Source organism: Arvicola amphibius, chromosome 9 (genome assembly GCF_903992535.2).
Source record: "Arvicola amphibius chromosome 9, mArvAmp1.2, whole genome shotgun sequence".
In the NCBI taxonomy this organism is placed as follows: Eukaryota; Metazoa; Chordata; class Mammalia; order Rodentia; family Cricetidae; genus Arvicola; species Arvicola amphibius.
Genome location: NC_052055.2, coordinates 120,746,283 through 120,770,471, shown reverse-complemented (window position 1 = coordinate 120,770,471; position 24,189 = coordinate 120,746,283). Strand labels below are relative to the sequence as shown.

Below are 24,189 nucleotides of genomic sequence, written 5' to 3'. Positions count from 1 at the left end.
ACCCTGCCTTGGGAGTCCACTGGAACCAGGAGTGTACAGCCTCCCACCAAATGAGTTCATCAGCCAAGTCCCTCCTCAAGCCTATGTCCCCAAAGAGGGACACAGAAACACAGTCTTCGGGATGAGTGTGGCCGAAGACAACTGCGAACTCTGGATTCTTTCCTTCGATGGCTTTCCTTATATGCCAACTCTGGAATAGTCTCTTGCCATCAATCCTGGCCCTTCCCCCACACTGCCTCTGCCTGTGCTAAATACACAGGGCCCAGGTCTTAATGGAGCCCAGCCAGATCCTCATAGAGAGGAAAATGATTTCCGCGAGCTGGGCAGAGTGGCGCGGCTATTATACTTATGACCCAATAAACACACCAGTCAGGGTTACGTGTGCCCTGGGCCCCAGTAGGCCTGCTTTTGGGGAGGTGGCCTGAGATGGCGGAGCAAGCAGGGTGATGCCCCTTGAGCCCACTCCCTCCACCCCCCCTGCGAGGCCGGCTCTTTCCCGACCCGACCCTCATCTGCTCCCTCTATGTATCAAAGGTGGGGACAACTGAAAGCTAAACACACAGCTAGGAATCCCCACATCTGCTCCTAGCTGGTGGCTTTGGCCCCCTCGTTCCATTCGTTCACTCACTCTGCTGAGCTTTGCGATCCTTGGATTTGGTCCTCAGTTTGCTCTTCCAGAAATGGGTATAATGAGGGCAACCTCTGAGGTTGGGTGTTAAAGACAGAAATACACAAATTGAGCTGTTTTCTCAAGTGAAATAATTTTCTGGCTGGTGTCAGTGAGGGGCTCCAGATTACCATGGAAAGAATGACTTTGCCACACAGGGGAGGACTAAACAGCCAGGAGCTGGAATATTAGGACCAGGTATATATATGCAGGCTTCCTGCAACCTGGGCATGGGAGCTTCTGCCTAGACCAACCGATGGAGCTAGACCCGTGCAGCATTCTTAGGCTTCCTCTGCTGGGCTCACATCTCGAGTCTAGTCTGTCGCAATCTGAGCAATCTTTGGTTTTCCACATCCCAAGAGCAGCTGGCTTGGCTTAGTAAAACCATGATAGGTGTTGGTAAGTTTCTTGACGCTGCCGCGAGGCTATGTTCATAACGGCCTCTAGTGGCAGACTCCCAAAATAGCATGCTGAAAGCAAACTTGGCAGCTGGAGGAAATCTTCTCAAATTGACCTACATTCAGACTTGAAGCTCAAAAGGCCTAGATCAAATGTTAGCCCATGAACAAGGAGACCAAATTCCAGAAGGCATGTGGTTTCCCAAGGTGACACAAAGATTTCGCACTCCTGGACCCACACACTTAAAGACAGGGTCTTTAATACAAAGATTGTGATTTTAATGTGTGAGTGTGCTTACTGTGTGCACTGTGAGCAGGAGGGTGTGGAGGCCAGCAGAGGGTGGTGGATGCCCAGGGATGGAGCTACAGGCAGCTGTGAATCGCCTATGGGTTTTTTGAGAGCAGAATCCTGGTCCTCAGCTGCAGAAGCAAGCGCTCTTGACCCCTGAGCCACCCCTCCCACCCAGACAGGAGTCTATTTTTTTCCCCTGGAGACAGGGATCTCACTCACTACGCAGGCCAGGCTAGTCTCAGACCTGCCACTAGGGATTCTGAATCACTAGTTTGGAAAAACAAACAGGAACCTAATTTCTCCACGAGACCAAAGCAGCCTTACGTCCCTGTCCCTGGCTTTCCCTCTCCTGCTGCACTTTGCCCAGAGTCGCTGGGGCGTCCTCTGTCCTGGCACTTACCTAAACAGACATCCATTCTATGGAATGTGGCTGAGGGCAGAGAGTGCTTCTTGGCAGGAAGCGCCCAGCCTGAACAGATGTGCCGGCCATGCCTCCTCCTCCACAGCCGCAGCGCGGTGCCTGAGGGGCCACCGAGAGACTCAGATTGGCTCGAGGATCTGGGGGTAGGAGCCATTCGCCATTTGTGGGAAGAGCTATTTTGACATATTCTGGAGCCACAATCCAAAAATAAACGAAGCTGAGGACTTCCAGAGGGCTGAGTGGAAGAGGCTTTGCTGTCGCGCCAGTCAAAGCCCAGGGCTGCGACTCCGGGTGTAGCTATTTCTGCCAGCGAGCCTCCATCTTCTCCTGATGGAGAACATTTTGATTCACTCAGCAATAACCTCAAAGCATCACACAGGTGCTGGGTAGGCAGTGTGGAATGGAAGAAGACCGGGCCTTGCTCTGAGGTCAGAGCAGGGAGGGGGGAGCTGTGAGTGCAGGCTCCCAGCAGACTGGCAGAGAAGCCGGGGGCGGGAGAGGTGGGGTGCAGTGGAATGAGCAGACGCACGCGCACATGCAACGCACACAGCCCGAGGTGTGTGGTGGCTTTAATGTCTATTACCAAAAGCTGGCTTTGACCAGTGTTCCCAGTACAGATCATGCTCTGAACACTTGTTCTGCATGAGCAGTAGTGTGAGTCTGTTGTCAAGGAGCCACAAGTTCAAGGCTGGCCTCTGTCCCTATTTTTGGAAAGGAGGGTGGAGGATCAAGGTCATTCCCAGCTACGCAGAGCGATACTTGTGAACCTGTCAGTAAACACGGTCTGTAAGTAAAGCCGTGTTTCCAGGTCCCCTCACAGCCGCACTAGGACCCCAGGGCTTCCTCCCTTCACTGCCACTTGGCCCATTGTGCCACCTCTGTCACTGTGTCAGGAAGCAAAGCCACACGATATTATGCCTCAGGCCCACAGCAACAGGGGATGACTGTGGCCCTCAGCATACCTACCTGTGCTAGCTAATCAACTCGATACACCAGGGGAAGAGGAAACTTAACTGAAGAACCGCCTTCACATGGCCTGTGGGCGGTTTCCTGGCTGTTGATTGATATGGGAGGGCACAGCCCGCTGTGGGCAGCACCATCCCTGGGCAGGTGGGCCTGGGCTATTTAATAAAAGTGGCTAAGCCCGGTAGTGGTGGTGCACAGCTTTAATCCCAGCACCAGGGAGGCAGAGGCAGGCGGATCTCTGTTGAGTTTGAGGCCAGCCTGGTCTACAGAGCAAGTTCCAGGACAGCCAGGACTATTACACAGAGTAACCATATCTCAAACAAATCAAAACAACAAAACAAAAAAAAGGTGGGGGGAGGAGCTAAGCAAGGCAGGGAAGCAAGCCAGTAAGCAGTGTCTCTCTCTCCCTCTGTGGCCACCACTTTAGTTTTCGGGTTCCCCCGTCCAGTCTTCCCTGGATGATGGGCTGTGACCTGGGACTAAATGAAAAAATCCCTTCCCTTCCCTCCCCCAGGCTGCTTCTGGCCAGTACTCTATCACAGCAGTAGAACCGGGTCACCTTTAGCTCACCCCTCCCTCAGAACACTAGGTGACATCCCTTGAGGCTTTCTTTGGTTCTGCCTCTTTCTAGTAGAAGCTGCTCCTGCATGGGGGAAACCGATAGAGACTTACAAACCTGGCAGTGTGAATCCTGAAGATAGGAATGCTACAGCACTCCTCAGTACCACCAAGATTAAAATGGCCAAGAACATGCCTTTAGTCCCAGCACTTACAGCTAAAGAATTCTCCAAGTTCGAGGCCAGCCTGGTCTATATAGTAAGTTAAGGCCAGCTACACAGCGACACTCTGTCTCAAAAAAGGCTGACAATCTAGACGAATACCAAGACCACAGCACTGATTTCAACCACCAATGGTACTTTATTCTGGAAACATCTATGTATTTCAAAGTATTAACATCCTTCCTGTCACCCTCATGGCCCCTGCAAATCCAGAAAGATTAAAAAACAAAGATATCATGTAGAAACACCTCTTACTTACTTTCTCTAGAGCCCTAAGGTGTCACTGTGTGTGAGCGAAGGTTCCTGAAGGACTGGCCTTGTGTTCAGTGACTGCCCGTCCTTCCCGGGGGCAAGTGCCCAGCGCTTCTGCTTCCATCTCAAAGATCCATTTTTCCACCATTACACATTATCATTCCCCACTTGACATCTTAGCAATTTGATTGTTGGATGCGTTTTTCATTTGGCAAAAATTCAAACTGGCTTTGCATGGGATGTTTAGTGTCAGAAGCGGCAGTGTTGATGCTCAGGCTCCGAGGGAGAATAGAGAACTGTGCATATTCCTGGAAGAGCACACGCCGGAGGCTGGAAGGGGCTGTGCAGTTAGCGCCTCAACACTGCCTGCTTTCCAAGTCTGTGACTATTGACCAGAATACAAATGCCCCCAAAGACAAGCCCTCTGCTTCATTTTGTCCAGAGGGTGTCAGAGTCTATATGCATGACCCCAACACATGGCACTCTATGTCATCCGGAAGATGGCTCACTAGGAGCATCTTAGAAGACCAGGTGTGCCCGAGACAGCATCACCTCTACCCAGAAGGGTACGCCTTAAGGATCTTCACGTCATCCACAGGACGGTCCTGGGAGTTTGTTTCCACCATGCCCACTCGATTCACCATTCCTATACCCTGGCACACTCGGCCAAAAATGGTATGTTTGCCATCCAGCCACTGAGTGGGGGCGAGGGTCACGAAGAACTGGCTGCCATTGGTGTCTGGTCCTGCATTGGCCATCGCAAGAATCCCAGCCCCTGGGGGAGATGAGGAGAGAGAAGAATGTGAGCAAGGACCCTCAGTTCATCAGGGTGGCAACACTGTCAGCAGATACAGAGGACTGCAGGCCCATCTCCATCATCGATTTCAGGGCCCACAACCTCTTCCTAGGAACAGGGCGGACAGACACTTCCTGCATCACCCCAATCACCTCGATGCCTCTGCCTCCGTCTCCAGCTTTACTTCTGCTGCTCCTCACTAACCCTGGCCCATGTCATTCATTCCTCAAGAGTCCAGCATGGCTTGAAGACTTCAGCTGACTTGACTTTAGCACATTTAACAGTGGGCAGAGTCCGGAACACAGGCCAGGGGTCAGAACTGCCAAGGACTCTCAAGAGGCGCTGTTTTCTTTCATCTGCCAGGGCACTCTGTGGCGCCATGGCTGGGCAGCTGTCTGGCACCATGCCATGGTGTCAGACACACACCTTGAACCACAGCCAGAAAAAGCAAGCTTCCAATATGCATTCCCTCTCCTGCCCATCCAGCCAGATTACACACTTACCAGTGAACTTCAGGTCTGGATGAAGTTCGTCTTCAAACTGTTTCCCATAGATAGATGCGCCACCGCGACCTGTCCAATCAAGAAGATAAGTAGTGACCTGGCCAGTCCCATAGTCTACCGCACAAAAAGAGCCTGAGGTCAAAGGACTTTTCAGAGTACAGAGAGGAATGTTATGGGAAGCGAGCACTCCAGCCCAGCCTCCAGTAGACACATTATAGTGGTCTAGTCACTGGCTTCATTCAGGTAAGACAATAATATATGCTCGTTAAATTGATGTCCCCTGTCAACATGCAGGAAGCACAGAAGAGCATCCAAAGGGGCAGAGGCACTGGTGTACCCAACTACTCACGCCCCAACAGGGAGCATGTTGTTGAGTATTCAGTATTCCAGCAAGAGTGTCCAGGCCCTGAGCCCAGTGCCCACTGCAGACACTGTTAACCAACACACCTTCCTGCTGAGCTTAGCTTCTGCCCACAAATCCTACCAACCCACCACTCCGGGCACCTGCTGTAGAAGGATCCAAGATGGCTGTTGCTTCCCTGAAGTGAGGAGATGGAAAGGGACAGCTATCGGGAGGCTCAGGGAGGGCGGTGCCATGCTGAGTGGAACAGCATCACCCAGGAAGAGTGCGCGGAGAGGACAGGTGGGGGGGGGAGGAAAACAAAGACGACCAGCTAACACCACCACCATCACCACGTCCAGGATGTTAGCGCTGGTGCTCGGCACCTAAGCTCGGGCAGGGTTCCCCCTCAGAGCAAAAGGGCATAACTGAAGGTGGAAGCCTACACCTGTAATTCCTGCAGACAGGCAGGAGGTTGATGAGCTTAAGACTAACCTGGCTACAGTGCCTCAAAGAAAAGAAAGGAAATACGGTGTTCACATAGGAACACTTAACGAGAGGCTGGCTCTAACTAATGCTAACCAACTACATGCGTGCCACGGCCTGGCTCAGTACTGCTTTGTCCACGCTGAGCAGCCACAACCATGCAGCAGCGTAGAGAGCTCAGGCTCTGAGTCACTTCAGCAGGAACCAGGCGGAAAGAAGAGACCAAAGACAAAATAGGGGTCCAAGTAAATGAGCTTGTGCTCCCATAGAGGCTGAAGGAGCAGAAATGAGGGATGCTGCCGGGCAGTGGTGGTGCACGCCTTTAATCCCAGCACTCAGGAGTCAAAGGCAGGTGAACTTCTGTGAGTTCGAGGCCAGCCTGGTCTACAAGAGCTAGTTCCAGGACAGACTCCAAAGCTACAGAGAAACCCTGTCTCGAAAAACAAAAAACAAACAAACAAAAAAAAGGAAGAAAAAGAAAGAAGTCAGGGAGACCGAAAGCCAGGACACTGGTACAAGCTGAGCTGTGTGCAACTGTTGGTAATAAGTCTCAGTGGATCTGAAGCATCACCGTCACTCCTGACACCGCCTGGGACACTGACTGCCCCCCACCCCCACAGCTCCGCTGGCCCTCAACCCTGAACCTGTGCCATTCTGGAGCAGTTGTGTTCCCCCACCCATGGCCAACTGTAACTCATGTACAACAAACCTTCTTGCTGTCTCAGCTGGACAATAAACAAATAAATAAATAAAAGCTGTCTTCAAGACTCTCCAGCATCTCCCCTGCCCCCTAAAAACCCTGGAGAGGAACAGACTGACGTCTAAGGCATGACACAAGAAGCGTGGGCTGACACAACGGTTACTATGCTTGGTGCTACTTGTCCCCATCCCGCCCATGACAGGCAACAGATTCATATCCAAGCCAAAAGGAACCATGGTGGGCAGCAGCCCGCGACACCTAGTCAGCTGGTCATTAAAGCTTCTCCTCTGGTGACAAAACCTCCGAGGGACACTTCAGGTCACTGTCCCCTGGGCATTCCCAGCGCTTTCACCCCAGCTTCCCTGGCCTCAGAGACAAGTACAGGGCAGCTCCTTTGCAGCCAGCTGATGCCCACGGCCCAGTTCTGTCTTACAACATAAACAAGCCTGTAGGTCCTGCTTTCAAGGAGCCAGCGCTTTCCGTACAAACACAGATGAGCCCTCTCCTGTGCATTTCCCACAGCCTTGTCTTGTCCTCCTTCAAAGGCAACTGCAGCCCTCTTGCAACCGTAGGACACAAGTCCAAGACCAAAGGCCAAACACTAAGAGCGGCCCACAGGAAGACACAGCAAGCTCAGCCCTGACACTGCTGGGATGTGGGGCAGTGAGAACTGCCCTCCTTAGGACATTTTCTATGTGGAGAAACAACGCAGCCATAACGGCTGCCATGTTGGTTACTTAGAGCCAAACTGAGCACCACCTGATGCTACACTCACTAGTAAGAGGAGGGCAAAGGCTCTCTCAGAAGTCACGCAGGTGCACAGGAGTGAGCACGGAAGTACCAGGGTTGCTAGCCCACTAACCAAGGGCAGCAGCAATAGGCACCATCTAAGTGGCAAGCAGTCAGGCTGGCCCATCCCTTCCCCACCATTCCTGGCTCTCCTAGCTGTCCCTGTTACCTGGTTCTTACTCCTCCCTCTCACTTCTCCCTCACTGTGGCCAGATCATCCACTACCATGAACCCAAGGCCACACTGTGAGGAAGCCCACAGCTTTCCTTTCCTGTCAGCACGTCGTTAATGCTTCCTATTTTAAAACCAAAGCAAAACCCCAGCCCCACAGTCCCTGTGTCCTGGGTCCCCATCACAGGGACATCTGGTTTACCTCCACTCTGATCTGGGGTCTGAGAACTAGGGAGCACCACCCTCCTTCCATCCTGAGGACTCCCCACACACACTCATCTCCACGGAGCCCTCAGTCCCCCAGCAGCCTCTCACAGCTGGTGTTCCCCTTCTCCAAGACTGTCCTGGTGTCCCCCTCCAAGCAGCTCCTTCCTCAGGGGTCAGGCTGATGGCGCCCTGAGAACACACCTCTTCCCCTCTGGTTCTCTCCCCCAGGTAATCTCTGAACACCTAACTGCCTGGGTATCTGCTTCCCAGGGATAAAATAACAAAGTTGTGGGGCTGGAGAGATGGTTCAGAGGTTAAGAGCACTGGCTGCTCTTCCAGAGGTCCTAAGTGCAATTCCCAGCTCACAGCTGTCTATAATGAAATCTGGTGCCCTCTTCTGGCCTGCAGGCACACATGGAATAAATAAATCTAAAAAAAAAAAAAAAAAAAAACAAACAAACAAACAAAAACCAACATTTGCTGTTATCCTGGTCCAAACTACAACTATCTCTGCTACACCAACCAGGCCCTGCCACCCTCTTCCACAGGGACCTCTTCATGTAGGAGCTGGAGGACTCTGCTCAGCCCTGCTCGAAATCCTCCATGAGCATTCCACCACACTTGAGCACTCAGGACAAGATCCATGATCCACACCACTGCCCCAGAGGACACTTCGTGGTCATTGTCCCCCTCCCTTCCTTGCTGTGGCTTGCAGCCTGCTCTAAGGCCCAAGTGCCGGTCCTCTGCAGTGCCCCTGCCCCAACTCTGGCACCCAGAGCTCTCCTCGACCTTAGAGAGGCCTGCCCTATGTGCACCACCCAGACAGCAGCTCTATCCTCTAGCCCAGCAGTTCTCAACAGGGGGTTGGCTGTGGCCCTACGGACACTGGGTAACATCAGGAACATTTTTGGTTGTCAGAACTGAAGGGTCCACTATCTAGTGGGTAGATGCCAGGCTAGGCCGGCTGCTAAACATCCTTCAGTGCCAGCCCAGCCCGTATCAGAGCTGTCGCCTCAACCGATAATGCCAAGGGGAAGACCTCTGCTCTCTCCGACAGCCACTTTTTCCAAGTCACTTGTCATACCCGACATCTCATCGGAACGGATCACCTTCCACCTTCTCATTCGAACTTTCTTCCTGTTGGACTGCAGCCCACAGTGGCAGGGCCGACAGCAGGAGTCTAGCAGACACCTGTGAATGCTACAGGAATTAACCAAAAGAAATGATCTTCTGCACTGTTTCTGTGCCAAGCCTTTGCCAATCACTTTACCAGCACAAGCTCACATAGCTCCCACAATAACCCCAGGAGAAATGGACAGCCATGCTCCCTGCCTCCTGACAAGAGCTCTGCAAAGCCGCCTAAGCTGTACATGTGACAAGTGACTGTGTGGGGCAGGACTCAGGTCTAACACATCTGGCCCCACATCCCTGCCGGGCACTTGGATGTGACCAGACCCCCGCTGGACTCAGCTTCTCAGGTATTCTCTTCTTACTCCCTAGTGCCAAATGAAATCTGACCATGCCAGATCAAACCGGCACCCTTGGTTGGTGGGATCTGCAGTAACTGACCCCATGCCTTTTCCCACTGGTGACCTCTGCCCGGACTGCTCCTCCCCTTTCCCTATACACGAGGTCTGAGAGTGACTCACAGGGCCTCGGAGTCATCCAATCCAGTCTCAAGAATGAACTGCTGCCGGGCGGTGGTGGCGCACGCCTTTAATCCCAGCACTCGGGGGGCAGAGGCAGGCGGATCTCTGTGAGTTCGAGGCCAGCCTGGTCTACAAGAGCTAGGTCCAGGACAGGCTAAAAAAAAAAAAGCTGCAGAGAAACCCTGTCTTGAAAAACCAAAAAAAAAAAAAGAATGAACTGCTGACTGGTTCCATCACAGGACCAGTGGAGCAAGGAAGCCCCTGACTCCGGGATAGCAGGCTCTCCTCCACGCTTCTCTGCAGGAGTGTCAAAGCGAGGGAAGTTCCAGATTCCTCAAGGCTCACCCCCAAGGTTCCTCTCCTGTCTAGTCCTACTCCATCAGACCGGTCCCCTCACTACAAACTGTCAACTTGCCTGACATACACAAACCACAGAACGCCAGCACAAAGTTGTACGTTCATGATGTCACCACCTTCCTGTTTCTTAAAATGAACAGCTTGTTTCCTGCAGAGCTTGGGACTCCATGAGCAAAGAGACTGCCTCGGCTTCTGGGCTTCAGCACTCCTCATGGGCCCTGGAAAGGGGCAGGATACCCAGCAGACTCCTAGCAAATATTCGCTCAATGGGCAAAATTAACAATGGCTCGCTGTTCCACAAGACAAACTTCAGGTGTTGCAGGGGCTACCAAGAAGAGAGATGAAATCAGAGGGAGGCTGCCGCGCAAGATAACCGCGTGCAGTTAATCGAGGCTGAGAGCGCGGCAGGGTGTCGAAACTAACTGGAGGTGAGGGAGGGTAAGCAGAAACAGAAGACTCACAGAAAGCCAAGGAAAGGGCTGATGCGGTTGTTCCAATGTGAGTGGTGAAAAAGATGGGGGGTGTGGCTCAGAGGGAAACGCAGGAAGTCAGGGAACATTTGAACTAAGAAGGTACCTGAGGTTGGGTGTGAGGAAGGCTGGGGAGGAAGACTCCCGAGCAGCCAGGCTGTGCACAGCAGGATGGAAAGCAGACACCCAACTTGGAGAGCCTACAATGTTACCTGCGATCCACTCGCGACATCTAGCAAAGAACTGCCCTTCGTTGGCTGGGAGGCACACCCAGTGCCTGGGAGGGCCGTCTCCTGCTTGCTTTTCACAGACTTGCTGGCAGGCTGCGCAAACATTTGTTATACTTGAGCCTGCGGCATTATTGGAAATCTTTTGAGTGCTTCAATTTCATTAAAAGTACATCATGGAAATGTGACATTAGGAAAGATGGCAGAGTAACTGCAGAGACAGGCGAGCACTGTGCCAACAGTTCATTTCCGAGTCACTTCCCATTCACTGAGCATGGGCTCTGGGTACACTGGTGTCACAGATTAAAGTCCATTTCATTAGAGCAAGAAAGGGAGAGAAGCGGAGCATGGAGCATGGGGGCGCACGCCTTTAATCCTAGAATCTGGGAGGAAGAGCAGGTGAAGCTTTGTAGTTTGAGGTCAGCCTGGTCTACAAAGTGAGCTCCAGGACAACCAGGGATATACAGTAAGACCCTGGGTTTTTTTTTGTTTTTTTAAAAAAGGGAGATAAGTCAAGGAGAGACATGAATGTCAACATAAATCCTGTCTTGCCTCAATGCCCAGTGAAATAAACAAGCACAACGATTTTTCAACAGCTTGGTGTGGAAGAGCACACCTTTAACCCCAGCCCTCGAGGGGCAGAGGCAGGAGGATTAATGAGTTCCAAGGCAGCCAGGACTACACAGCAAGGCCCTGTTAGATAAAGAAAAACAAATGTTTTTAAAATTCTGAAGAGTTGGCCAAGGAAAGAAAGACTCTGGGAGACTGAGAGCTGAGCCCTGAGAAGTCCCAGAGAAGTCTCATAGACCGCAAGAGCACCAGGAACAGCCTGAGGGCAGAAGCCCACACACCACACACCCAGCGGGGCAGGGCTGGCTACTTCCCAGGGTCATACTAGGGGGATGAGTCAGAGCCTGGGATGAGGAACCCCGGGACAAAATTTACTGAAATCTGGGAAGACAAGACAGAGACTAGCCTTCCCACAAGAAGCAACCCCAATTTCTTTTCAGCCTGGATGCAGCAGAGAGCCAGCAGCCTTGAATTGCAGTGGGGAAGACACATGGCCCCACATAAATTCAGATAATGACAGGCATCTGTTTACATGTCCCTGAACAAAAACAACATGTTGGTACCAGACAACAGAAATGGTGTGGGCAGTGTGAGACAACTCCAGCAAATGGAAGGACAACAGCAGAGAAGGCGGGAGCCCTGCTGACCCTAGAGAGACCCTAGTAAGTCAGAGGCGCAGAGAAAATGAACACAGCGAGGTGAAAAAGACACAGCTAGGCTGAGGACACAAATTGGGACCCAAATGACACTAATAGAGTTTTTTTTTTTTCTTTGTGTACACATTGGTTTTATTGTAACAAAGCAACTTGTACATTTCAACATTTAAAATGAGCATCTTTTCCTTCCAGTGAAAACCAAAAAACTAAAAATAAAAAAATTAAAAATAAAGTTACAACAGAGAATGTGAACTCCAAATAAACCCCTACAGGTTCTGCTGATTCTCCCATTGAGTGGTAGGGCTCGAGTCATCGTTAGGAGAGAATTTTATTTTAAAAGTGTCATCTTAAACTGCAAGGATGTCTGTTAAACATCACAATTAAACATGCCAAAGGAGAAGCCATGTTGTCACAATGCCCACTTACCCCCCCAGACACCTCAAACCCACCCTTGCTGACCTTCTATACCCCCCCTTTTTTTCTTTTTTTTTTTCTTTTTATTAAACAAGAGAAAGTAGACAGATACATGTTGGTAAATGCTAACTGTCTGTATTCACATAGACACAGTGTAATCTCTGAGCCCAATATACAGAGAAAGGAAAAAAGCTAGAATTCTATGCACTACTACACAGGGGCCTAGCACCCCCCAGCCTCCAGCAAAGAGAGCCAAAGGGGCTGGAGGGCTTTTCTTTTTTCCCACAGAGCACGGTGGTGGTGGTGTTGAATCCACAGTTCAAGACAAGAAAAGATAAAAATGAATGTAGAACAGAGTAGTAGAGATTCTTTTCCCATTGTATTCTGCTCAAGACATTTCCCCCAAAATAAATTGAGAACCATGGTGTTGAGAAGCGAGACCTCAAAAACAGGGCAACTGAGCACAAGAGGGATTGGGGACGGGAGGGAAATGACTGCAACTTGCTCCCAGGGACTGGAGAAAATTTTAAAAAAAGAAAATAAAAAAGAGGGTCGGAATCCATCAGTCTTCTGTGCTAGTCATCCTCGCCTTCATCCTCCTCTCCTTCTTCCCCTTCATCATCATCTTCATCATCATCTTCTTCACCTTCATCTCCTTCTTCATCAATATCTTCCAAGCCTTCTTCTTCTTCATCATCGTCATCATCTTCTGCTTCTCCCTCTTCATCGTCCATATCAGGAACCAAATAGTACTGCAAGGGGTTTGGCCAAATGTCGTCTTTGATGACCTCTCCTAGCTCATCTGCTCCTGCATCAGAGTGGTCAGTAAACCAGGTAAAGAAGCTCTCTGGCTCTTCGTGTTGTCTCTTCCTGATGGCCTTATTCTGTGTTTGACTCGAGCGTTTTGTCAAATCCTTTCCAGATTTCCATTTGATTTCAGTGGACTTTGAGGATGGGTCACCACTCTCATTCAGATGAAATTCTTTGGAGAGAACTTTATTTTCGAAGTAGGGATTTTCATCAAAATAAAAATCTATTCTGTAACCTGATTTAATGTCTTCAAATTCTGTTACTTCAACTCTGGTTAAATAATGCAGAGCCTCTTCGTCTTCCTCCCCAAGCAGTGCAGACACTTGTGGATGGTTGACAAATGTGGTTACCCAAAAATTTGGGATTTTAGCGATCAATTCTGACCTCTTCTGAAAAAACGGTTGGCGGAGTTTGTTATATTTTTGTTCTACTTTTAGTATTTCCTCACTTGCTTGTTCATTAAGTCTGTCTATTTCATTTTGTACTTCGTCAATATGTTCAATTGCTTCTTGCTGTTCTTTTTCTCCCTTCGGCAGGGCGGGAGAGGCCGACTTGTCCTCCAGTTTCGGGGAAGGAGCCGATTTCGGTTTCTTGGACTGAGGCAGGAGCGCAGATAGCCGTTTCGGGGCCATAGCACGAGGGAAGTGGCTAGAAGCCAGAGGCCAGAGGCCAGATGTACACAGCAGGAAGAAACTCGCAGGAACTCGACACTAATAGAGTTAACACCGCTACAGAACTGTTGGGAACTGCGGACACTCAGACCCTGAATTTTCTATGACCCACTGCCTGCCAGAGTAAACAACTTGTTTTCCTATGGTTGTAGCTGCTCTAGGCACGGGACCCTCAAGAGTTCCTGCTGACAGGGGAGTGGTTTCTGGTGGGCTTGCAACTGAAAAGTTCTAAGAGCTAGGGCGTGGCCATTAGTCAAGGAGAGCCCTACATAAATTGCCCTAGAACACACTTAAAGGGGCATTCTTGTTTGAAGGATGACCCATGTCTCTCTGTGTGTTTTCAATCTCCAGCCCTTTGCCCAACTCTCGAACCATCCCGTAGTGCAGGCATAACACTACACTGAACAGCAAAAATGTCTAGAATAGACACAAATGACAACTGAGTAAGGAAGGTGAGGGTCTGGATGGTTTTAGCGAAGATGGGGAAAAGGAAAAAACCATTTCACTGACTATAGGAAATGTGAGACATGGAAGAGAAAGGGAATGATGCAGCAGCTTCCTGGAACACCATAAGCCAGGCCAGGAGGTGCTCCAGCAGGCTGCTGTGATTCCCTAGCTGGAAGGTGCTCCAGAAGGCTGCTGTGACTCCCTGGCCGGCAGGTGCTCCAGCAGGCTGCTCTGACTCCCTGGCCGGGAGGTGCTCCAGCAGGCTGCTCTGACTCCCTGGCCGGCAGGTGCTCCAGCAGGCTGCTGGGACTCCCTGGCCGGCAGGTGCTCCAGCAGGCTGCTCTGACTCCCTGGCCGGCAGGTGCTCCTGCAGGCTGCTCTGACTCCCTGGACTGAGGGGAGCGCATCTGGCCTTGGATTCTCTGCAGCTATATTCAAACCAGACTTTTCTGCAAAGGATCTAAAGGGATGAATGTGGCTCTGATATGATACTATAACTACTCAAAGTCTTTTTTTTTAAGTACAAAGGCAACAGGCAGAGTCTGAAACAGGAACAGACCCAAAAATAAAACCCCCTCAGTTCTTGCCATAAAAAGCAAGAAACAGAAGCCTGGTAAGAGATGGAACCACGGCCAGAGATGGCTCAGCCAGGAAAAGAGCTGGCTGTGCACGCCTGCTGACCTGTGCTCAGTCAGATCAACTGCGGTGGGGAGGTCATCTGTAGTCCCAATACTCTCACAACATGGGATGCAGACAGAACCTACAAGAAGCTTCCAGACCAGCTACCCAAAGTAGGCTGTGCAGCAGAAATGAGAGAACTGCCCAACTGAGAAGATGAGAATCAGCTCTAGAACTGCCCCCTGACCCCCAACAAAGGAGGGTACACATATGCATGCACACACATGTACACACGTGGAAAGTCCTTTTGTATATGTGTTCCTTTTATTAGTTAATGAATAAAGAAGCTGCTTGGGCCTATGGCAGTGCAGAATAGAGCAAGGTGGAAATTTTAAGCAAAGATACAGGAGAAAAGAAGGCGGAGACAGGGAGATGCCATGTAGCTGCTGAAGAGATAGACGCCCAGGAACCTTACTGGTAAACGACGAGCCTTGTGATAAAATATAGGAAAGGGTTAATTTAAGATGTAAGAGTTAGTTAATAAGAAGCCTAAGCTATTGGCTAAGCAGTGTTGTAATTAATATAGTTTTTTGTGTGATTATTTTGGGTCTAGGTGGCTGAGAAATGAACAAGCAGCCTCCATCAACAAATTGGTACCCAATGTGGGGCAATTACATCAGCATAAACCTGAGAGAGCTTAAAAAAACATTCTAAATAAGAAAACCAGTTAAAAACGGCTTCACGGTAGTAATATTTTCTCAGGTAGGCTCTGTTTGCTAAAAGCAAGCAAAAACATGATTCCTTAAAAAAAAAAAAAGGTTTTTGACTCGGCAGTAACAGCAAAAACTGTGCGGCTCCTTAAAGAAGGCTTCCTGGTTCACACAAACATCTCTGGCTCTTTCAGGAGGCCAGCACTTAAATAGGGTCTGTGAGCAGTGTGTTACACATTGCTTCATGGTGACATAGGCCCGCTGCGACCCTAGAGTTGGGGCGGTGTACATGGCTCTCAGAGGCAGTGAACATACCTCTGTCATGTTGGATTGGGCAAAACAAGCAGGCAGGGCTGCAGAGTTGGTCCTAATCATGACCATTTAGCATTTTTTTTAAAAAGGTGCTTCTGGTAAAAAAAAATAATTACAAATAAATGATAAAAACAGATTCAAATTTTAAAAAGGCCTGTAAATGGGTCACAGTGTTGGTTAAATGTATATAAGCTTGGAAGAGAGAAGATAGACAGTTATAGATTTAAAAAGTAAAGGAAAATAAGCACGTAAAGATGGAAAATACACAGAGTCTGGATTATGTATATTATTGTGTTTTCTCTGAATGTTCTGACTGTGAATGAGCTAAGGACAGAGACATTTCATTGTATGGGCTGCTAAGCTAAACCAACAGATATACTTTAAAGGTATCTTGACTTCAAAATTTGGGAACTTGTGGATTCCTTCCAGACTAATATGGTTTGATCAAACAAGAGCCCCTAAAGCAATAGCCCAGATGGCTCAACATTCATGACAGCTTCAGGACTGCTGGCTGAGATGGACCTATCACATAGGACACCCAAAGAAAGACCTCATTAACAGTGCCCCAATCAGCCCCAATCAGCAGGAAGTAGTCTAGAGAACAACACCCAAATTCCCAAATACTGTTTATAAATGTCTTTTTACATTTAAAGAGGGATATGCTATAGAGATGAATACTTTGCATTTGTATGGATCTTGGTTTGTTGACACAAATTTAAGGTCAATTTTGTTATATGTATATTTCTGTTCTTGATTAAGGTTATTGTATTTGTGCAGCTCATTTTTAAAAAGTTATGTATATATACTTTAATCCCAGCACTTGGGAGGCAGAGGCAGGTGGATCTTTGTGAGTTCGAGACCAACTTGGTCTACAAGAGCTAATTCCAGGACAGGCTCCTAAGCCACAGAGAAACCCCGTCTCAAAAAAAACCAAAAAAAAAAAAAAAAAAAAGTGATGTATAATTAAGAAATATAGGTTAACAGATAGTCGTCTATAACAGTCAAACTTGTAGTCATGTTAGTTTTTCTAGATGTACAGAGATATATTTCATATTAATGGGTATTCTTCAAACCTTTCAAAGACTAACAGAATATGGCATTTAAAATGTTTTAAGAATTTAGACTTTTCTCAACAGCGAGATATGTCTGCTTCTGACAGCATCAATTACTTCAGAGAGGTTGATGGGCATTGAAGAAAGTTGTTATGGAATGTGCCTACAATGCAACAAGGCTAGCCATTTGGGCAAGAAACTGCTCTTTCCTGGATTGCTTGATGGTATGCTATATTAGCTGGACATGCAGGATTCACATAAAAATGACTGTTGAAGCTGCCTAAAGAAGGCGAGACAGTCGTTCCAGGTTCCTTCATCATGAAAGAGTCTGCCAAACATTCTGCAGGACACAGAAGAAAGTGACTGACAAACTGCCAATATAGGCAAAAGTGTCTTTAAAATTTCTTGCTTCATGGAAAAATCTGCCAGATACTATAGGCCTATATAGTCTAAAGATGGATACCCCAAGGTCACAGAAGAACTTTGGTTGACTGTCCAGGAAGCAAGATGTCTCTGTCTAGTTTTGAAAGTTGCTTACAATGTACTTCCTGTTTACTTAGGTAATATTATATCCTTTTGCAGTCTTTATGGAGTTAAAAATGATAGTTATAAAATATAAATCAGATATAAAACTTTAGACTCACAAAGATAGATGATAGAGTATTTTCCTTAATTTGCCAAATGTAAATGGACTAAATATTGCATTATAATTCTTGCTTGATAACTACTTTGTTATATGTTAACTTGACTATGTTAAAGTTAAAACCTTCTTATTTGGACAGAAAAGGGGAAGCAGTATGGAATGTCCTGTCTATGTGTTGCTTTCATTGGTTAGTGAATAAAGAAGCTACTTAGGCCTGTGGCACCGCAGACAAGGCAGGAATCCCAAGCAGAGATAGAAGAGAAAAACAGGCATAGTCAGGGAGATGCCGCCATGTAGCTGCCAAAGGAGACAGTTGCCACAGAACCTTACCCGTAAACCACAAGCCTCATGATAAAATATAAAATAATAGGAATGGGTTAAGAATTAGTTAATAAGAAGCCTAAGGTATTGGCCAAGCAATGTTGTAATTAATATAGTTTGTTATGTGATTATTTCAGGTCTGGGCAGCCGAGAAACAAGTAAGCAGCATCCATCAACACACGCACTGTAAATAACTGAGCGGCTGAGTACCACCAAAATGGAGACTCCACAGGTTTGTTTTGAATATAAAAGAAAAAACAAAACCAACAATAAAAATTCACGCGTGAGGAGATGAGATGTGGCCCAGCTGTTAAGAACACCTGCCACACTTCCAAAAGCCTAGGCTCAATTCCCAGCACCCACATGGCAACTCACAACCATCAGTGACTCCAGTTCTAGGGGATTTTGGCCTTCAGGAGTAGCAAGTGTGTACACGGTGTGGAGACATAAATGCAGGCAAAACTCATACACATAAAATAATAATTTTTAAAAATTACTACAAATAAATAAATATTTTTAAATTTTAGTAGAAAAATTTAAGGTGGGAGGATAAGAATGAACAGAAATTTGTAAATGCTAACTGCCTCATCTTCACAAGAGGGAGTCAGTTTTCCCATTACCACACACAGAATCAAACAAATCCTACTCCACCATGTACTTCCTGCCTGGGTGGGGATCCAGGCCTGCATTCTTTTTTTTTTAAATCTTTCTTATGTTGGTTTTTGTTTTTTGGAGACTGGGTTTCTCTGTATAACAGCACTGGCTGTCCTAGAAGTTGCTCTGAAGACCAGGCTGACCTAAAACTGAGAGGTCCGCTTGCCTCTGCCTCCTGAGTGCTGGGATTAAAGGTGTGCGCCATCACACTACCTGGGGCCTGCATTCTTGCCCTTCCATCTAATCTCCAACAGCAGCCAGTGACCCCTGAACACAGAGGCCAGAGCCTGCCACTGTGCTCACAACAGCCAGGAGGTTTTGTCTATTCTTCCTTCTGCAAGGGCTACACAGGCTCCGCCCCCACGTCAGAGCTCCAGCAGCATCCTTCCAAAACTGATCCCCATATTTGTCTCTTTGCTCAGAGCTGTGTCCCTAGAGCTTCAGTAGGGGCTTTGACACAAAGCCCAGGCTCAACACCTGTCAGACGAGCGAGTTAATAAAGGAGCCCAGACTTTATTTCCAAGATCCAGGATTGTCTTTTCTCAGCTGTGACTGATTGAATTCCACGTCACTCCGGGTTTAGCATATCATTAGCTCTTAGTGAACAACACAATTAAGTCCTGAGAAACTACCATGCTGCGGAGTGAAAAGTCTCTCCAGTGAGTTACACACGTGCTCGGAGGAAGGCAGGAACCAGCAGCAGATTCAGTGAACCAGAGCCAGCAAATGCCTATAATCCAGCATGTGGGAGGTGGAGGCAGGAGGATCAGGAATTCAAGGACAACCTGGGCTACCTTGATACCCTATCGGAGAGCAAGATGGTGTGTGTGGGGGTGGCTAGCTATTGATGCAGCTCAGTTGGTAGTGTCGGGGGAGGGGAGCAGGTTGTGTTGCTACCGATGCAACTCAGTTGGTAGAGCGCTTGCCCAGTGTACTGGAAGCCCCGGGTTCAATCCCCAACCCTACAAAAGCTGAGCGTGGTAGCACACAGAAATCCCAGCACTGAAGAAATAAAGGCAGGAAGACCAGAGGATTAGGTCGTTTTCAGTGAGGAGAAGGCTAGCCTGAGCTATAAGGCCCTGTCCCAAAACAAAAGCGAATCAAATTCAGCAAATGGAAAAGTGAGCTGAGGCTGCTCTACCCGCAGATACGACCGAGTGAGACTTGAAATGTGTGGTGGCGTAACTGTACCTGTCCCTGTTGGGTCACCGCCTTGGATCATGAAGTCCTTGATGATCCTGTGGAATTTGGTGCCATTGTAGTAGCCCCGCCGAGCCAGCTCTGCAAAGTTCTTGCAGGTCTTTGGAGCATGCTTCCAGTACAGCTCTAACACGATGATCCCCATGCTGCAGTTGGGACAGACAGCACAGGCAGTCAGCAAGGTCGCAGCAGGGAGCAGCGTGGGACTTCTAGCACTTTTGTTGTTCAACCAGTGAAGCATCAAGCTGTGACCAGAGTTCACACTCAGAAGGAAACAACCCACAAAGCAACAAGGCTACTGCCAGGCACTCGAGTGTGACACGCAGGGCAGCTTCTGGCTTATGTTCTAAATAAAACAACCACAAACAAGGCAGGATTCTAAGCACATATACCATGCTCCGAAACCAGCCCTAAACAAGGAAAAGGGCCTCACATGCCATCTGTAGATTTAATAAGAGATACTAAAGTGTGGAGAGTTTATAGACATCTACATCAGTGGTGGTGGATGCTCAATAAATACCTTTTCTAACTTTTATATTTTAGATCATGTAAATATATTACCTAGTACAACCAAAGTTGAATAGAAAGATAAAAGCAGTTTGTGAGTTCAAAGGAGGGTCAGACAGGGCTGGAGATGGCTCGGCAGCTAAGAGCATGTATGCTCTTACAGAGGACCGGGGTTCTGTTCTCTCACAGCAGAAGACTCCCTACCACGGGCGCCTCTGGCCTTTGCTGGCACTTGCACTCATGTGCACACATCCGCACACATAAAGATGAAAGTGAGGGGCTGGAGAGATGGCTCAGAGGTTAAGAGCACTGCCTGCTCTTCCAAAGGTCCTGAGTTCAATTCCCAGCAACCACATGGTGGCTCACAACCATCTGTAATGGGGTCTGGTGCCCTCTTCTGGCCTGCAGGCATACAGACAGAATAGTGTATATATAATAAATAAATAATAAATAAATAAATAAAAAGATGAAAGTGAAATCTGAAGGGAGAGAACGTGTAAAACAGACACCAAGGCTGCTGACTGCACGTGTCTGCATACACCAGCATGGGTGGTTTTTTTTTTGTTTTTTTTTAATGTTTATTTATTTATTACGTATACAATATTCTGTCTGTGTGCATGCCTGCAGGCCAAAAGAGGGCACCATACCCCATTACAGATGGTTGTGAGCCACCATGTGGTTGCTGGGAATTGAACTCAGGACCTTTGGCAATGCTCTTAACCTCTGAGCCATCTCTCCAGCCCCCAGCATGGGTGTTTGTATTGTCTCCCCCAGGACCTCTAAGGATAAGACAAGCAAGAGACAAGCGGGGGTAGAGAGGCTCATGCTGTATGTTATCGCCCACTGAGCTCTAGGAACATGAGGGCTGAGCTGAGTGTGTGTGGCTCAGACACAGGGGGCCCAGCAGTGAGAGAACTCCAGTAGAGCCCAGTGGGAGAGCCACACAACTTTTTAATCCCTGTACTCGGGAGACAGAGGCAGGCATATCAGAGTTTGAGGCCTAGTCTACAGAGTGAATTCCAGGACAGCCAGAGACAGGGAAACTGTCTCAAAAAACTAAAATAAATAAATCCATTATAAATAAATAAATGTATATAAAATATACTAGAAAATCACTTTCTAGCAGTCTTCCTGCCTGCAGTTCATCCTTCTGCCGGGTACCAGCCAACACAGGTTTAGTCATGCTGTGGGAGGCAATATCTGAGGTGCTCTTCCCCTGGGAGCTTACATTCTTGTGGGTTTTGTCCTTCCTATTTTGTGTGTTGATGGGTACTGTTCTTAATTACACTTATTGTGTGTGTGTGTGTGTGTGTGTGTGTAGCCATGAACACGCATGACACAAGTGTAGAGGTCAGAGGAAGACTGTCAGGAGCCAGCTCTCTCCCACCACACAGCAAGGATCACATCCTCTGGCTTGGTGGCAAACCCCTGTACTCACTGAGCCATCCACCAGCCCTACTCGGCGTTTTCTAAATATAATGACAGCAAGTGACAGGCATGAAGTACTTACATAATTGATGTGTCCCTGAGCAATTTCAACTTCTAAATATCTGTTCTCTAAGAAAAGTTATAGTTGCCTAAGAGTCTGTGTGTACAAATATGACCAATACCACAGAAGCAGCATCTGTCACAGTGAGAAAACTAGTAGACTGGGCGGTGGTGGTGCACACCTTTAATCCCAGTACTGGGGAGGCAGGGGCGGGTGGATCCCTGTTGAGTTCATTCCAGGAGAGTCAAGGCTACATAGAGAAACCCTGTCTTGAAAAATAAAAAATAAAAAAAAGAAAGATAAGAAAAAGAAAGCAAAGAAAACTAGAAGCAACTTATAGACTCTTGAAAGGGAGCTAACGCAGGAACTACCACACCAAAGGCGGCTACAGCCGCTGTGCCAACTCTGCTGAGATAAGACACACACGTGACAGAAATCTGGGACAACCATCAACAAGTTGTTACTAGTGGTTTCCCGGAGGGAAGCAGCTTTCCTGGCTTACCCCGTATCTTTTACACTACCTAGAGTTAACTGCCGATGTTTTTTGTGATTAAAACCAGGACTGATGCTGGGCGGTGGTGGCGCAAACCTTTAATCCCAGTACTGGGGAGGCAGGGGCAGGTGGATCTCTGTGAGTTCAAGGCCAACCTGGTCTACAGAGTGAGTTCCAGGACAGCCAGGGCTGCACAGAGAAACCCTGTCTCACAAAAAAAACCACTGCTGACTCTTGCAAGTCATCCTCTGACTTCCATGTGGTGTGGACATACACCCCACATATATAACTAGTATCTCCCTAGTTAAAGCTGGAGGGTGTGTGTGTGTGTGAAACAATGCGTTCATGATAGGAGTTGCTAGCAAGATTAAACCAAATGGAACCACACACCAAAGGCCTGGCACTAGTAGGAGGTGGTTTAATAATCTCCCCTCTCTCTCTCTCTCTCTCTCTCTCTCTCTCTCTCTCTCTCTCCTCCCTCCCTCCCTCCCTCCCTCTCTCTCTCTCTCCCTCCCTCCCTCTCCCCCCCCCCCCCCCCCCCCCCCCCCCCCCCCCGCCACTTTCGAAGATAGGGTCTAACTGTGGAGCCCTGATTGGCCTGGAACTTGCTATGTAGACCAGGCAGGCCTCGAACTCGAGTTTTGCCTCCTGGAATTAAATCCACGTCTCACGACCCCAGGGAATACATATCTTTTGCCCGTGGTGCTGGACTTTCAACTCAGGGCGTAGATGCTAGGTAAGCATTCTACCGGTCCCCGACCCAGTCCCTGAACTTCTGATCCTCATGCTTTCACCTCCAGAGAGCTAGGATCATAGACAAGTGCCAACCACACCATATATGCGGTTGTGGAGACCGAGTTCGGGACCTCAGCATGCTAAGCTCTCTACCAAATGCGCCACTCAGCCCAAAGATCACACTTCGTGGAGAAAATTTGTCTTCCTCTACTTTCAAAGCAATTTGTTCAAACGGCCCTACTACTTTTCCCGTAGTGTTCACACGTCCTTCTCCTTCACCATAATACACTGTTTTATCTAGTTCTGGGTCCTCAAAAGTCCAGGTCCTACGTGCACGGTTTGTGGACTCCATACACAGCTGAGAATAAGTGGGTGAATGAATGAATGAATGAAGATGGATATAGATAAATGAACTAATGAACCGGGTGGAAGAAGAACAGCAAATACGTTATCGAGATCTCCCGCGGTACTGGAGGGGCTCTCCTGAGGACCCTTCAGAACTCACGGGTACTCCCGGCCGCAGCTCCATGCCGTCCACGTGCGAGTCAGGCCGCCTCCCTCAGCCTAGCCGCTGAGGCACGAACCCAAGTCCCCTCGGCCAGTCCGGCCCCCAACCCTCACCTAGTCTCCAGGTAGACGTTGGGCGGCTGCCAGGTGTCAGGGGGAATCGCCGCCATACTGAGCGAAGAAGGGATCCCCTTAACAATGGCTACTTCCGGTGGAGATCATGGGGGACCCGTCCCAGGTACGCACACTTCCGGTTCCCGCCGCTCAGCCGGTTTTGATGGGAGGGTTTAGGGCGCTGGGACAAGGAAGATGAAAGATCTCTTTCGAGGCTGGGAAGGGGCTTGCAAGACGAGCTACCCAGTACAGGGCCACAGGCAAGTGCAAGATCCTTCTGCGGCGTTTCGCGCCATGCTCCGGAACGGTGATTGGTCTGTTTAGACACGGAAGGCGGGACAACCGTTTTCATTCTGATTGGCAGGATGTCCAAACATTGAAGAATTTTTTAAGTTCCCTAACTGGGATGGCTCAGAAACGAACTGTATTACTAACCACGTAGTCCTGGCTGTCCTGAAACTCACTAGGTAGATCAGGCTGGCCTCGAACTCACAGAGATTCGCCTTTCTCTGCCTCCCGAGTGCTGGGATTAAAGGCGTGCGCCACCCCCGCCCAGCGCACTTTCTTATTTTATCTATTTCATAAAGCAACCCTGTGGGTAACACTATTCCTGTTTTTCAGATGTGAAAACTGAAACTCTGCAGTTAAGTGCCACATGCCAAATCTGATCCTCCAGACTCAAAGCAAGGACCGTGTGGAAAGGGGAAGAGGCTTGGGAAGAGGGTGACAAGAATTAAAATGACTGCACCCCGCGGTGTGGCACACGCCTTTAATCCCAGGGCTCCGAGGCCGAGGC

General features: G+C 48.7%; 2 protein-coding genes across 2 annotated transcripts; both read right to left on the bottom strand.

Moving 5' to 3' along the window:
* Positions 1 to 3,642: 3,642 nt before the first annotated feature.
* Positions 3,643 to 23,692, bottom strand: Ppil1 (peptidylprolyl isomerase like 1). The gene is made up of 4 exons (XM_038341945.2): positions 23,394 to 23,692; positions 19,540 to 19,694; positions 5,075 to 5,143; positions 3,643 to 4,550 (listed from the first exon to the last, which is right to left on the bottom strand). The coding sequence occupies exons 1-4, from the start codon at positions 23,447 to 23,449 to the stop codon at positions 4,330 to 4,332; spliced, it is 501 nt and encodes a 166-aa protein (XP_038197873.1). The 5' UTR covers positions 23,450 to 23,692; the 3' UTR covers positions 3,643 to 4,329.
* LOC119822541 (protein SET-like) lies at positions 12,494 to 13,585 on the bottom strand. The gene has a single exon (XM_038341944.1). It carries the CDS (start codon positions 13,550 to 13,552, stop codon positions 12,686 to 12,688), a length of 867 nt encoding a protein of 288 aa, XP_038197872.1. The 5' UTR covers positions 13,553 to 13,585; the 3' UTR covers positions 12,494 to 12,685.
* Positions 23,693 to 24,189: the final 497 nt, after the last annotated feature.